General features: G+C 32.3%; 2 protein-coding genes across 6 annotated transcripts in view; one reads left to right on the top strand and one right to left on the bottom strand.

Annotated features, from left to right (window-relative positions):
• Window positions 1-3,093, top strand: part of LOC107470616 (endoribonuclease Dicer homolog 3a) — an 11,267-nt gene extending 8,174 nt beyond the window's left edge. The window contains exons 20-25 of the mRNA XM_021132972.2: window positions 204-680; window positions 832-1,104; window positions 1,418-1,744; window positions 1,855-2,098; window positions 2,197-2,308; window positions 2,498-3,093. Coding sequence (XP_020988631.1) covers window positions 204-680; window positions 832-1,104; window positions 1,418-1,744; window positions 1,855-2,098; window positions 2,197-2,308; window positions 2,498-2,705 — 1,641 coding nt within the window. The 3' untranslated portion in view covers window positions 2,706-3,093. The remainder of the gene's footprint in view (window positions 1-203; window positions 681-831; window positions 1,105-1,417; window positions 1,745-1,854; window positions 2,099-2,196; window positions 2,309-2,497) is intronic.
• Window positions 3,094-3,100: 7 nt separating this feature from the next.
• Window positions 3,101-8,248, bottom strand: LOC107470654 (uncharacterized). 5 transcript variants are annotated; one of them, XM_052255059.1, is made up of 11 exons: window positions 7,976-8,248; window positions 6,951-7,250; window positions 6,345-6,436; window positions 5,882-5,984; window positions 5,429-5,688; window positions 5,122-5,253; window positions 4,791-4,913; window positions 4,268-4,396; window positions 3,790-4,010; window positions 3,532-3,685; window positions 3,101-3,399 (listed from the first exon to the last, which is right to left on the bottom strand). In XM_052255059.1, the coding sequence occupies exons 2-11, from the start codon at window positions 7,129-7,131 to the stop codon at window positions 3,181-3,183; spliced, it is 1,614 nt and encodes a 537-aa protein (XP_052111019.1). In that variant the 5' UTR covers window positions 7,132-7,250; window positions 7,976-8,248; the 3' UTR covers window positions 3,101-3,180. The 5 variants fall into 5 exon arrangements, with proteins under 5 accessions (XP_052111019.1, XP_052111020.1, XP_052111021.1 ...); XM_052255060.1 differs by having other exon boundaries at window positions 6,951-7,242; XM_052255061.1 differs by having other exon boundaries at window positions 6,951-7,145.
• Between the last annotated feature and the right edge of the window lie 7,859 nt (window positions 8,249-16,107).

Here is a 16,107-nt window from a genome sequence, read left to right as displayed (position 1 = left end):
GATCTTTTTTTTTTTTTTGTTATTTTTTCTCTCATGATTAATTTATTATGTAGAATTTCTTTTATTATACGGTTAGTTTAATAATTGTGTGTCTTACATTCTGGGGATTTTTTATCCCAAAGTAATCTTGTTATGAGGCTTTCAGTAAGTGGCCAAGCAATCAATTGAGTTAATTCATATTATTGTGCTGTTTTCTTGAGTAGGGCTATATCCAAGATTCTGCATTTGAACCACGCCGTTGGGTTGCTCCAGGACAGCGTTCTATACATGTTGTTTCTTGTGAATGTGGGGTGGAAACCCCAGAAGTTCCTGTGGATGGAAAATTCCAGACTGAAGATCCAAAAGTTGTGGTCGGAAAGCTCTGTGACCAGGGTCACCGCTGGATGTGTTCAAAGACAATTTCTGATTGTGTTGAAGCTCTTATAGGAGCATACTATGTAGTTGGCGGATTGATTGCTGCACTACGTGTCATGAAGTGGCTTGGCATTGATTCTGAGCTAGAACTGTCCTTGGTTGAGGAAGCCATTGCTGCTGCATCTCTCCATACATATGCACCAAAACAAGACGAGATTGCAACCCTTGAAATGAAAATTGGGTATAAATTTTCTGTTAAGGGACTCTTACTGGAGGCAATGACACATTTATCTGAGGCTGAACTTGGGATTGGTTGCTGCTATGAGGTAATGTGAAGTTTCGTGAATTCCATTCATAAATAACTCGCATAGATTAGTTATTTATTTACCGTCTAATATGCAAGGTCATTTATGGTGTTATACACATTAGATATTATCTATTCGTTTTCTCAATTCCCACTACTTGACTTTCTGGCAGAGGCTTGAATTTCTCGGCGATTCTGTATTGGATCTTCTTATTACATGGCATCTTTATCAGAGCCATAAAGATATTGATCCAGGAGAGCTTACTGACTTGCGTTCTGCTTCTGTCAATAATGACAATTTTGCTCAAGTTGCCGTTAGACGAAACCTTTACCCACACCTTCTGCTCAGCTCTGGAGATTTGGTGAGCCAGATATCAGAATATGTTAAGGTCATTTCTGAATCAGAGAGCAGTACCAGATCACTCCCAGGCGTTAAAGCCCCCAAGGTTGGTTCCTAGAGTGATCATTCTATGTTTCAAACTCAAGATATGGTTGCAAACTTGCAATTGATTTCACATGGCTTTTTTTTTTTTAATGATTTGATATATTACTCTGACTAAGAATAGGTAAAATGTGTGTAGTATACGCAAAAATAATCAAATACTTAAAAGTAGACTTAAAATTTACTCAAATTCAAGTATCTTTTGGTGGATTTATACATGCACTTGAATCAAAGGCATTACAAACCAAATCAATTTTAATATTTTCCTGTTAGTTTTGTTAGAGATGATTTTAATGATCATTTTCTACGCATGATAGGCACTTGGAGATCTAGTGGAAAGTATTGCTGGGGCTATACTAGTTGATACCAAGCTCAATCTTGATGAAGTGTGGAGAATTTTCAATCCTCTGTTGTCTCCCATTGTTACCCCTGATAAACTTGAATTGCCTCCGTTGCGTGAACTAACTGAATTATGTGACTCTCTTGGATATTTTATCAAAGAAAATTGTAAAAGGAAGGGAACTACTGTGCATGCTGAACTTAGTGTACAACTGGAAAACGCACTTTTAGTTCGGAAGGGAAACGGAATGAATAAAAAAATAGCAAAAGGAGAAGCTGCATTTCACTTGTTGAAAGATCTCAAGGTCTGTTCTTTTGTCTGAATATATTCTGAGATATGATATGTTCTTAATTTCTAATATATATTATACAGCCTCTTGTGGTCATCTTTCTTTCTTTATCTGTGATTGTACAGAAGAAGGGAATTTCTCATGGCAGTAGCATGCCAAAGAGAAAAAGAGAGAATCCTGACTATCTATGCGATTCGTCTAATCCAGAAACCAATATTGGTATTTGCACTGCTCTAACAGATGGACATTCGTCAAAGGCAGTATCGAATAAGAGGGCGAAAGTGGATGAAACTAACACAGCAGAAATTGCATCTGCTGTTTCTTTGCCCCACAAAGACTCATCTCCTGAGGACTCTGATTCCATTCCAGGTTTGTGTCATTGATTTTCATTTTTCATTTTTGTGCTTTTATCAGAATATAGACTGATGCTTAGATTTCTCACTTCATTGCTGATTCATCTTCTACAGTTATTGCATCTATTAATATGAAGAAAGGAGGACCCCGAACCACACTATATGAACTGTGCAAGAGATTACAGTGGCCATTGCCAGAATTTGATTCAATAGAGTATAAAGATAGGTGAATCCACAAATTAATTTCTACTTCATCACACATTCCTCATACTTTTTCTAATCATTTTTAGCATTCATATATGCATATTTTCTTGGTCCAAGTAATGACATGGACTGTGAAAAGAAAGGAAAAAAAATAAAAGAAAGTTCTGCTCCAGTATACGGCATTACTTCTTACCAGTGTCTTTTTGTACAGATCCCTGTTTGAATCCAGCGAAGGCCTGGAAGGAACAAAGGGATTCAACTGCTTTGTGTCAAAAATAACCTTGTGCATACCGAATGATGGTAATATAGAATGCAAGGGAGAAGCTAGAGCTGATAAGAAGAGTTCATATGACTCTGCTGCAGTTGAAATACTTCATGAGCTACAAAGACTGGGGAAGCTTAAGATTGGTGATGCTTAGTCTCTGCCTCTTGTATAAGATAATAGTAGTACCACGACTTTGTGGCCACAACACATAAGACTATTATTTTGTGCCATTGATTTGACAAACTCTCTCAAATCAGTGATACAAGACCATGGTTTTTTTATGTATTGTGGGTGTAAAATTGTGGCACTAGTATTACCAATTTGGGGTGGAGAAGGACGAGTCCTCAGAAACAAAAAATGTCTCTTGAAGAAGTCCTCCCTTTGAGAGAACTGGGACATAATGAGTAAAAAATCAATAAATAAAAAGAGTAGAAAACTCAACACAGGAACACAGGAAGTGGGGTTATAATTTTTGTTGTATAACTTAACAATTTGATGTGAATTCAATTTATCACTTGAGTACGAAACAGTTATTATTCCTACACCTCAAGACTAATTATACATGAAAAAAAAAAAAAAAAAACTTTGCATGCTACCTGAACTGGCCATTCTAACTTGGTTCATATACCTTAAGCCCTAAGTAATAGCTCATACACATTGGAGTTGTTGTCCCCAGTTACACGCTTCAACATTTCAAAACTAGTGCGACTTCCTAAAAATTCAATGCGTTTGAACAACACAAAGCCACGCTCTGCAGTTTCTTTACTGCGGTACACTGATCTAAGCCTATCAGCATGTCTTGAATCGGTATGAATTGCAGCTTCTATTTCTTGGTTTGACATATTCTCCTAACATAAAAGTAGAATTTAGACAATCATTGTGGAGTAAGTGACTCGGTGCAAATATAAACATAGAAACCAAATTGAACCAGAAAGCTAAGAAAACATGCATGCAAAATTTCAAGAGAATAAATATTGCACCTGATAAAATGCATGGATATGATCCAACACCTGAAGACATGTAAAACCATTATGGCTGAAGTATGTTTGTGAAGAAGGACCCATCTCGGCAAATCGGTCGATTGGGAACAGTATGGTGAGAAAATGGTTTTTAAATATCAACTCTGATTTCTCGCTGGAAAAAGGCAGGGAAACTATTAAGATTACAAGAATCCAAATAATTTGTTACATGCACCACAATTAAAATATAAACCTTATGGCATAGAGGAAGCCAACAACCTTTCGGTCAGATGACGAGTGGAGTTTGAAAATGAAGCTTCTGAGTCCTTGCCATCCCCTTTTGCACCAAGAAATATTGAAGTATTATGATTTTCAGTATGATCTTCAACACTGAAAGAATCTGTATAGATGGAAGCAGCTGAAGTTGGCTCGGATATAGACCAGCAGATAGAGTCTAGAAGGTTGTTAGGAGTTATAGGACGAATTGGAGTCTGACAAGTCTGAAAAGAAAAGTCATCGATCCAATGTTTAGTCATATATAGAACACGAAGAATTCTTTTTCACAGCTGTGTCACTTAGGAATCATTTATGCACATGCCTAAAACTCAAATTCTTCCAGTACTGGCTTACAAAATTAATCAGTTGATGCTCTTCAGAAAAAAAAAAATTATAAAACATCAGCAAACTGGTATTCTTAGAGGCCTTAACAGGTAGGTTCAGGTCAACTGTCATACGAAAGACTTTGCAAGAGACCGACCTGCATTTGCCTACCACGGCGACTTCTTACACCAATTTTTGCAGCATTCACTATTTGTTGCCTCTCGTGGTAACTATATTCACTTTCACTGCCCTGATGAACTTCATTGTCTTTTTGCTTCTTTATTTCCTGATATATCAATGAAAAGCATGTCATGATTCCATGATCAAAGAAGCGAGTGGGCGGGCAAGAGGGGGATGTGTTGTTTAGCATCTAGGGCTTTAGAACTTCATAATATAATAAGTGAAGCCTTTAGCATCCAGTTATAAGGAAAAAGTGTCAATAATCTAATGAATTAAACCCCACAACAACTTATTTAAGTATTTCATCACCAAATATATCAAGGTTCACGTCTTTGTAGATACAACAAACAGAATGTTATCAATAATAGTACTACATCTTCTGCCAATATGTTGATAATCAGTGTTTACTGTCTAATCACACACGACTAGAGATACATACAAGCACAATAGAAAATGGGATAGTGAATTCAAGGTTTTAAAGGAGTATAATGAGAAATTACCTCCCTTAAAATGCCATTATGAATGTCTTCAAGCATCAACCCAACTTGCTTTGCCAAATCAGCAGACATATGAACAAGCCTTTGTGCATATTTCTCCTTGGCTGTTTTGAGAATCCACAGTGGCTGAGACAAATCATATATCAAAGAACTTCATTGTGATATAAATAATACTTCTAATGTGCAATATAACATTAATGTCTTCCAGAATACGTATTGGCACTTTTAAATAAGCAATGTAGTAGAGCAAGCCTTCAGACACAATTGCATGCCTCCAAAAAGAGTCATTCCCATTTTTCAGATTAATATTAAAACACAATTTAGAAGCACATACTGTGATGAGGTTACTTGAATATCCAAGATATCTTTGTACAAATGTCCCTTCAGTCACTACATGACTAACATTGCAGCCAACAAACCATCGTTCCGCCAGACTAGCACCTTCTCTTGTGGCAGTATCAACAACCTATCAAATGTGCAAAGCATCTAAGTTTATTGGACATACACTAGCTTAATTGAAACACAGAACTCATGATGACCACCCTATGAATAACAGACTCCATATAATGTGGAAAACATCACATACAACTAGTATGAGCAGAAAATCTCTGGATTTTTACTTTTAGGATACATCGTTTTACCTTGTTCCTCAATTCACATGAAATTCCAGGATCAATATAGATGGAGTAACCAGATAAAGTGAAGTCCACACTTCTATTAGATTTTCTACCAGAAGATCTTTGAAATTCTTCAACATTATCAACGTTCTTGGTCTCACGTAGACTTGCTGGAAGACAAGAATTTTCGGCACCGGTATACCCAGGAAGCAGTTTAAAGTCATCCAAGCGTGTGTTATTGTCCACATTACTCTTCAGACTGTAATGGGACTCACTCAACCTCACTGCAGCAGATAAAATCTATTTCAGTTCATAACAATTACAGCTAAACAGCTCAATTTTGCTATCTAATATTTGATTACTTATCATCATCAAGACAAAAGCATTCATTTTGAGAATACAGTCTTGACCATTTGGTTGCTTTTGTAGATTGACAATTATGGACTATTTGACTGAAAAAGAAATGAGCTCAAGTACCATTTTTCCTGACACTGTCCACGAACCAACCCAGTGTGACAGCAAAGAGACCGTTTTTTGCTCCATGCTTCAGCGCATGCTCAAACTTGCGTCCTCCAAAGCTGTACTGTTTGTTAAGGATTTAATGGCAGCACCAGACCAGTGTAAATACAAAATGAATGCCAGGGAAAAATTGATGCCATGAAAACAACACGATCAAGAGAAGCCAACTCTATGTATCATGTGATAAGGTCTTTCTGAATTCAGTAGAATCAAATTAGTAGAAGGCTTAATAAAATACAATATAATATTTTCTCCTGAAGCACATGAAAGCTAGAAGAAAAAAAAAATGGATTATACAGTTTTCTTTTTCAGTGTGTGACAATACACAAAAATGCCTAATCCTACTGGGTACACTGTGGATGCAAATTGGGGCTATCACCACGTAAGAAAATTAATATGTTTCAGAAAGAGGAAAGGATATCTGAACCACCAAATGGGTACACTGTGGATGCAAATTGGGGCTATACTGGCCACCTAATCTTTCTGTTGCCTCCATGACTTGATTCCTTGCTTCTGCCAAAACACAAAACAGCAGGGATTACTCCACAACTTGTGACACATTGAGAGAGAGAGAGAGAGCCGCGGCGGGGGCCGGGGGGGAGGAGTTGCATAGGAATCAGGATATCTCAAATATCAAATGATATACAACTTAAGTTAATCCTTCTGAACAAGTTATATATGAACATTTTTTTCCAACAGAAACGGCTTATATCAGCAGTCTTGATTTGCATATACGCTGTTGGAAGGTTTCCAGATTTACTTGACATCTATTTTACAATTTATATTACAAGAAGCACAATCATCAATCCCCTTTTCTCTCACCCCTTCCTCTCTTTCACAAAACAACAAAAGGGAAAGGGACAGAGAGCCTGTTCACTGTGTCAATGAACATATGATTTTTTCCTTTTGTCTCAAGGGAACAGTATCCAGACCTTATTACCAAAACTCAACGAATCAGGCCAGACTCTGATAACAAAATTGAAACCAAATTCAATAAACCAAAGATGAAATTGAGGCAAAATCTCACCTTTGGATAGCCCAGTAACGCATATAACAAGACCAGCAAAAGGAGCATTTGATCGAATATGTGGGGAGGACGAAACAGAAGACATTGGCTCCAATGGCTGCAAAGCTCTGAACGAAGATGAAAACAGCCTTGAGCATCCCTTGCCACTCACAACATCAACTCTACCATTACCACTACCCATAATAACAGCTACTGCTAAAATGATCAAGAAGATTTTCACTATGCAGAAATTTCAAAACCAAAGTATATTCCAATTACTGGGCAATTGAGAATCCGGAGAGGCATGTACATACTACATAACTTGAAATTCAGAAAGGAAAAAAATCCCCATTAGCCAATAAGAAAAGAAAAAAGATAATGAAAGAATTGAAAATTAGAGGTGGACTAATTTTAGTGCAAACCCATATCACGTTAAAGTGATCAAACAAGCCCAAAATTGAAAATTTCAACAAGTTAAAGAAAGTTCTGACTTCTGAGCAACAAAGAGGGAAACAAAAGGAATCTGAGGTTACGGAGTTGGAGACAAAGAAGGAATTTTTAAGAAGGAAATGATGTGTTTGTTGTCTTGTTTTGCAGAGTGCAAGGACAAGAAGAAAAGGGGAATTTTTTTGAATGCGGTGCTCTCTCTCTCTGACGAAGTGAAAGTAATGTCTCGGTCAGAGTTTTATTTCTTTCTCCTTTTCTTTTTCTTCCTGCGAATGTACGCAAAAGAAAGAGTTTTCTTCCATTTTTAAAAATCTCTGCTTTTGTAAAATGCATTTGCATCATGTGAAGAGAGAGAGTGTGTGTGAGTGTGTGGGGCTTTGTTGTAGCAACACAAAAAGCGGGTCAAAGTGGTGCTCAACCAAATTGAAATGGAACAAGGTAACACAATCACAATTAACCCAAAGCAAGGTTTGCTATGAAGAAAAAGGTTTGGAAACTTGAAGCAGAACCCTTTTCTTAAAGTGAGCGCAAAGGTGCTATTGTCATTAGTGTAGTGCACTTTACTGCAGAATGAATATGATAATTGGAAGAGGAGTTACCTTCGTGTGTTGTTGCTCGGGATCATGGTCACCGGAGAGACTCTTATTTGATTTACTGTTTCAGAACAGAAAATTGAGAAGAAGGATCAAGCTTAATCACAATAATTCTTGTGTCAGACATTTTATCGAACACCTTAGCTACTATGAATAAAAATTGTCTGGTACGCAGCAACTCAGTGTGCACTGTGCACAGAGCGAAGCCCGTATAGAATTTGAGTTGGCCAAATCTTAATTCTTATGCAGTGTGAAATTATTATAGCGGGGAATTTAACATTCTACCAAACTCACTGGCATGTTTAAATAATAGTTGGAGCGCCTCCTTGTTTATTTTGACTTTATTAGCCGCTATTAATTTTTTTATGCACTTAAGTGTTTTCTAATTACTTTTCTTTATAGAAAAGTATATGGAACCAACTAATAATCAGCCTTGAAAAATTCAACCATTGCAATGGAGGCAGTACGTTAAACAATTGAATTGTTTGGATGGTACAAACTAGAGTACTAACTCCGATTTATTATTTTATTATTTCTATTTAATTAACTGATCAACTTACTTTGCTTTGTTATCAAGCATTTTTTTTAATGGAACAACATAATTAATTATAATTAGTTTTATTAATTTATAATTTAATTTGTTTTTTAAATTATTGTTGACCACGTTCAAAACATGAGGGAAGATACGCTAGTGATAGGAGAGAATCACGGAACAGATGCTTTGATCATTCATTAGGTAGTTTCATATAATTAATTATGTTTTATTAATGCGTAACACATGAAACATAGAAATCATATCCAAAACCATCTAATTTACAAGAAAAAGAAACATCTGTGTGCCTATCAGTAGCAATATCCGGTTAAAGTCACCAGTGCCTCTAGTTTACCAGTTGGCTGATTCTTGGCTTATATAGAGTTAGTTCCTAGCATTGTTATTTCTTTATTTGTATAAATAAAGCCACCTAAGATTATTGTTCTTACAGAACTTTTTCTTTTTTCATAGACAATTTTATCTTTTGTACAAATAGAATTTGTAAACTATGCTTATTATTATCACTGCTGTTAGAATTTTTTTGCGGTAGTTTGAAGGCATTGATTACTGATCACTGAATTGACACAATTTGTAGAAAATGCCAACCTTTTTCCCCCTCAAATACAAAGCTATGATGAGTAGGTTACATATAATTTACAATAAAATTTTCTTGCACATATTATTCATACTCTATATTGTTATGAATTATACTAGATAGATAACGAGGGATACAAATAATGTGAGACTACATTTTTATCCACTAAAACAAAAAATATTTTACCCTATTTATTTATCACAATTTTAATCTCTCACCTTTTATCTTTTTTTCTTTTTCTACAGTCGCTTCACTCCTCTTTTTCTGTTGTGCCGTCATTAACGCACTTCACTGCCGCTGTCACTGTCTGAAGAAGCAATATGCCGCACTGCCGCTGCACCTTCTTCTCTCATGCGTCGCGCCGTCTCTGTGCTCCGACGCCGCCACTGCACCTTCTTCTTCCTTGCATCACGTCTCCTGCTCTCGACGTCGTCGCTGCACCTTCTTCTCCCATGAGTCGCACCATCCCTGTTTTCCTGCAAGCAATGCTGCCACTGTGCACCTTTTTCTTCCCTCCGTGACGTCACACCATTGCCAAACCAGAAGCCTTGTTCCGTCGCTGCTCCAATGTTGCACATCTGCCCTTGCTTCCACGCCGCTGCGTTGTGTCTTCGCCACTTCCATCACGTGTCATTTTAATTCGTTTACCCAGTATGACCCAAATAAACATCCACATCTTAGTGAAAAGAACTATCTATATACATAGTAAAATGAACATGCTGCGAAATATGTACATTTAGAATCAAGAAAATCAAGTAAAATACCAATGATATACTCAAATAAACATCCACTTTAAAATGAAAAGAACTATCCGCATACATGGTAAAATGAACATCCAATTTAGTTGATAACAAACAAGTAACGAAATAGCAGCTGTGAGGCACCGAGGCCACGATACAGCAGCGACAGTAGTAGCACAGGATTGTGAGAGAGCGATTGCGATAAAAATAAAAAAAATTTTAAAATTATGATTAAATCTAATTCATTCAAAATTTGAATTTTAAACATTAAAATTAACCTTTTTTTTAATCTATTATTTATATTGTTCAGAAAAAATGTTATTCTGCTATACTTTTTCTATTAGCATATAAACTAGTTATGATGTTTACCGGTGTGGTTTTGGTATTGAAAAAGAAAATCATTCAATCTAAATTATATACATAATTTATTATTGCTTAAATTATATCAGTTTGATTTATTTTAAAATAAAATTTAATTCAATCTAAATTATAGTGTTTTAAATTGAATTGGTTTATGGTGGTAATGGTAGAACTTGAGAAGGGACTGAATCAAGTTTATTTTAAAATTGAAGTTGTTTTGTTTTACTTTTGCAGAAATAAATTAGGCAGAAAATTTTTTGTATTTTGTCTCTAAAACTAGAACATAACAGAATAGAGAAGAAGATAATTAGGCAAGTATGCATCTTAGTTCGATTTTTTGTGTAATAAAATTTATATCCAATCTCCACTACAATCATGGTGAAATTTTCACTGTAATCAAATTAATTACATATATCAATACTAATGAATTACAACTTAATTCATCTAAGTATCAACCACTAAACTTCTAATCAAGCCTAGTCACTGCCAAGTGCTGTCTCAACTTGGCAAAAGAGAACCCAATCGGTTCAATAGCCACCAAATATTATTTCAATTTGACAAGAGAAACTAAACTTAATTCATCACTAACCAAACATACACAAAATTTCTTTTGACTTTTTTAATGTATCTCTCTTACCTCTTTTTTCTCATAATTTTTTTATTTTTTCAACTCACCATGTTTTGCTATTTTTTCAAATACAAAAAGATTAACATCAAATATCTATAACAAAAAAAAATTGTAAAATAAAGCTCCAAAAGAAAAAAAATAGTTATACATGTATAAGATAATGCTCTAAATTTTTTTTTACTTTATTTTTCGTGTCTTTAAATATTGTTAAAGAGCCAGTTATATGATAAGAAACTTGCTTTTTTAAATTGGTTAATTGCCTCTTCATTTTTTGTACTAATTTTCGTTGTTCATGCCTTTTTTAGTATGTCTTTTTTTTCTTCATTTTGTTCCACTACTTTTGATGTCCGAGGCTCCGAGCTACTGTCCTCCTTAGTATGCATTTCTTTTTCATTGCTCAACTCCCTCTACTGTCCTTAAGATTGCAATTGCAATTCATTTTGCTTCTTTATCCTCCTTCTTGTGTTGTTAGTGTCCTAGTTATTACTTATTTATCATAATGTTGCCAAATATTTTTTTTTTTTTTGCTTTTTCTTTTCTGTCTCTTAACAAAACTCTTCTCTCTTTGTATCTTGGTTTTGAATTTTTATCTTCATATATATTGGGCTTATGTCTTGATTTAGCTGAAGTAACATATATTGGACTAAGATAAATATATTGAGTCTGCAACACTAATACACACATTAACCACGCTTTAGGCTTTCAAACCAATATAATATTTGTTATTATCTTATCGTACTAAAATTAATTCTAACTCAATAATTTATTTAATTTTTAAAAATAAAATTTTAAAATTTTATTATTAAAACATAGAAATAATTTTTGATTGGTGAAATAAATAAATTTATTTATATTCATAAAATATTTACTAAATAATAATAATATACGAATAAAATAAAAATATCTAATAACTTAAATATATTATAAGTTAAAGTTTAAATTTAATAGTAAAATAATAATATTATCTTATATTATACAATTTGGATAAATTTTAAAAAATAGATTTAAAATTCGACTCAATCTATATAATTTGTAAAAAAATTTAATCAAATTTAAATTAATGCAATTTTGGTTCACCAATTTTTAATTTAAATTAAATTAAAATATTAATTTATCTAAATCAATTTAAATTTAAACACTCCATAGTCCATTTATATACCTATAATACAAGTCACAAGACACATCAACGACAAGATATGAGATAAAGAAAGAAAAAATAGAATGAAACTAATTTTGCAAAGCATCAAAACTTACAATATTTTTTATATAATTTTTTAAAGGGTCACATTACGGTACATAGCTAATATATAGATATTTTTTTTGATATACTAATTTTGAGACACGTGTTTCTGCTAACTTTTTGTAACAATCAAAGCGGTTAACCTATAACTTGTTAAAAGATTAGTTTGGCTGGTCAGTTATATAATAGGATTTTATATTTTGAATTATGTATCATTGTATCTGTTAGTGGGCTGATTTTTTTTTGTGTGAAAAAAATTTTGGTGTTTTTTAGGAAATGGGATTATTTAGTGTAATTACAGAGGGGTGAATTTTATAGAAAAGAAGTCAACATGTAGGGAGTGTGTTACAATATGTGGGAGACATGTTGGACACATGATAGCATTCTGGTCAACATGTAGAAGGCGTGTTGGACACATGGCAACATATTGACCAATACGTGGGAGACGTATTATATCACGTGAGAGTGTGTTAAATAATTTTTACAATACTGTAATACACTTTAAATATCAATATTTAACTAAAACATTATCTCTCTTTCCATATTAAAAATAATTTCTGATGTAAATAATAATAATAATAATAATAATAATAATAATAATAATAACGCATTTTATAACGTCAAAGATGTAAATAGTGTAATTCGTAAATCGAAAATCAAATCGGTACTATTTATAAATTTTAAGGATATTTTAAGATGTGATTTGTTGTTGTTATTAATAGTGATATTAATTATTGTTCACTAAATTTGTGTATTTCCTTTCAAATATACTCGTACATTTTTATTGTTTAATTTGTTTTCTACTTAGTTTGGTTGTTGCTTATTTTTCACATTTTCTTTCAATTAGTTTTAATGCTATATTCTTTAATATTAATGAGAATATTGTTTATATTTTGTTTATATCAAAAAGTCCTTTGTCAAGTCCATTAAGCCTCATTCGATCCTTATACATTTGCAGTTTCATCACATACAAACCACAGTTCACACCTAAAACAGCTTCAGTTCAGCTGCTCTTTCACAAAAAAAATAATGTCATGTGTTATTTATCTCATTAAAAAAATAAACTCTGTACGCAATAATTTTTTTTTAATTAAAGCAGCTATCCATTAATATATAGGACAAAATTGTACATTTTTTCAATAGTTTTATGCCATCTTTTTTTTTTCTTAAAAAAAAAGACCTGACAATTCAATATATTATTCTTATTCCATCCTGTGAATATCCGAATGAGACTTTGGATGCAAAAGCTGGTGGATAGGATATGTATGTAATTAGAAACCTATAATCAACCTCTGCCATATTTGGTTAACCAGTTTCTTCAAGTATAGTCAATTTCATAGTTCAACATAAACAAATCAAGCAGGCATCCCGCATCCGTATCATCTTATTAATTCTGTTATTATATATATGCTTTCAAAAAGTTTCACCTTAAAAGTCACCACATATGGTTTCGTGTAGTTACGTATGATCACAATCCTTATTATGCATAAAACTCTCTCTCTATTACAGATGTGTCTTTGTCAACTACTCGAAGCCCTCTTCAACAAACACCACACCACCTTCACCTTGGATAGAGAGTAAATATATAATAACAGGACCACCTTTAAATAATACAACTTTATCATCCACTTATTACTTATTAATTTTTTTCCCACCTTATCCTCCAAATTAATAAATTAATAACTAATTTATTATAAATTTAAATTTTATTAAAAAATTTAATCAATAAATTATTACATATACAAAATAAAATTTAAATTTTTACATTTTTCTTTTGAAATAAAAAAATTAAAACAATAAAATAAAACAAAAAAGAAAAAACAAAAATATAACACTAAAAATAACAATTTCTAGTCATCACCGACATTACCATAAACTATAGAATTCACTACCAATCTACTCATCCTAACTTATAAGTGATCTGTTAATATAATGGCCACCATACTTGAACCTTAATTTCTGAAAATTTTATCATTTTTTTCTAGCTAAACTGTCCAAATGACTACAAAAAAGCCAACCAACCACCACTTCATGCTCCATCGGTCTCGCTGACCAATAACACCTAATAACACCTAATATATACTGTCTTTTCTTTGTATTCACCCTAACAACCAATACAAACCAAGTAAACAACTCAATCTTTGGTGGGACGAATCCTCTCCAAATAATACTAGTAAAGCTATAACTTGTGATATTCGCCGGAAGTACCTCTGCCTGCAACACCTGCACAAATGAGTTAGTAAAATAAACACTTTTTTTAATCAAATTTTTAGACTATTCTGTCTTCTCTCTCAGTTGTCAGTTTCATTAATTGTAGAGCCGCATGAAGCTGGTTTACCAGTTTCAGCTCCAATTGAAATAACTCTCGTCGCCATTGAAAATTTTAAATTTACTCTAACCCATCTCAGAATCCACAATTTCCTATGACAAATTCTTAAAGATTTGAGACCGAAAAGAGTCTTAGAAAAATAACTTTTAGAGCACCACATGGTAATCAACTATCCTCCAAAAAACGGATTATTCTGTTATCCCTTAGTTCTATAGCTAAATCTCTTATCATCTTCTCTTTCGCTTGTGATTTCCTTACAGTTAACAAATATTTTTTTAAAAACTCTCTTTTGTAGATACAAGCTAATCATAAATTATTTTAAAATGATGAGAATCTTTTTTCAAAAACCTCCAAACAAATAAATAAAATCACTAGACTAACTCAAATTACTTATTTATTGTTTATTATTTGATGTACGTATATACGGTAACTTTACAAAAAATAAAACTAAGATCAGGTAACGTTACTATATATATACTGTTTTTTTTTTCTATTTTGTATTATTATCTAAGAGTGAATACTCCATTCGACCTCTGACAATTATTTTAAAAGGACAATAAAACAAAAAAAAATATCCAACCCGACCCTTAATCTTTTTTTTAGGACTGATTAGCTCCTATGCTAAAAAAAGACATTAACTTTTTTTGGCACAAAAGTTAATCCATCCGATAAAAATAAATCTCAAAAACTGGGTTAGTATTTTTTTTTTGTCAAAAAACCTTATTGTCTTTTGAAATAATTATCTGTTTTAAATTTTTTCATTATCTAATCTTTTCGGGTTTAAATTAGATAGCTAAACGTGGTATGATGCTAATAATATTATTTTATCTTTTTGTAAAACACGACACAAATTTATCCTATAAATATAATTTTAAAGATATCAATGTGAATATATATAAATCAGAAATTAGTTCGACATCTTTTGAAAATTAAAGGATAACAAATATTATATATAATCTTAATATAAGTCTAATTGTACACATAGTTTAAATTATACTCTAAATAATTAATTTATTGCATTTTTTTATTTTTGTGAAACTATAAAACTTGAAAATACTTACTTAATTCTAGAATATATTTAATATGTGTTTCAAAAATTTGTTTTTATCTAAACTGTAATTATGTATTAAATTGTTTGAATATATGATCATTTCATATATTAAAAATATGTAAAATAGACCTAATCTATAATAATACACGAGAGAATACAATTTGTCTTTAATTTCAAGAAAATACCGAAACCTTTGCCCCACACATATATATTCTTATTAATTAGGTCGAAAAATCACTAATTCTGATTATTGAATATTTGCACGTTAACAAAACTAACTATAAAAAATTTAACTTAATTTTATATCTATAAAAAATGAATTTTTTAGACAAAAATATTTAAATATTAAATTTTTGTTAACTCCATAAGAAAATACATTAAATTTTAAAGAGTAATTACCTAAATCAGTCCCCAAAGATTTTAAAATCAGATATTTTAGTTCTCAAGAAAAATTAATGCACAAATCAATTCTCAAGATTTTATTCCAACAGACAAATCAATCTTCAGTTTATTTTCTTGCAAAGTAATTACCCATATCAGCTCCAAAAATTTTAAAAATAGACATTTCAGTCTCCAAAAAAAATTAATGTGCAAATCAATCTCTAACATTTTTTTCTGTTAGACATAACAATCTTCTGTCTAAAAATAAAACAAAATAAAATA

The sequence above is a fragment of the Arachis duranensis genome, chromosome 10, assembly GCF_000817695.3.
Source record: "Arachis duranensis cultivar V14167 chromosome 10, aradu.V14167.gnm2.J7QH, whole genome shotgun sequence".
NCBI lineage: Eukaryota > Viridiplantae > Streptophyta > Magnoliopsida > Fabales > Fabaceae > Arachis > Arachis duranensis.
This window is presented reverse-complemented; position numbering and strand designations above follow the sequence as displayed.

Coding starts and splice junctions, on each gene's coding strand:
- LOC107470654 (XM_052255059.1), bottom strand. CDS start 7,131: ATGGGTAGTGGTAATGGTAGAGTTGATGTTGTGAGTGGCAAGGGATGC. Junction 5,985..6,344: donor GTACCCATTTGGTGGTTCAG/ATATCCTTTCCT, acceptor AACAAACAGTAC/AGCTTTGGAGGACGCAAGTT. Junction 5,689..5,881: donor GGACAGTGTCAGGAAAAATG/GTACTTGAGCTC, acceptor TATCTGCTGCAG/TGAGGTTGAGTGAGTCCCAT.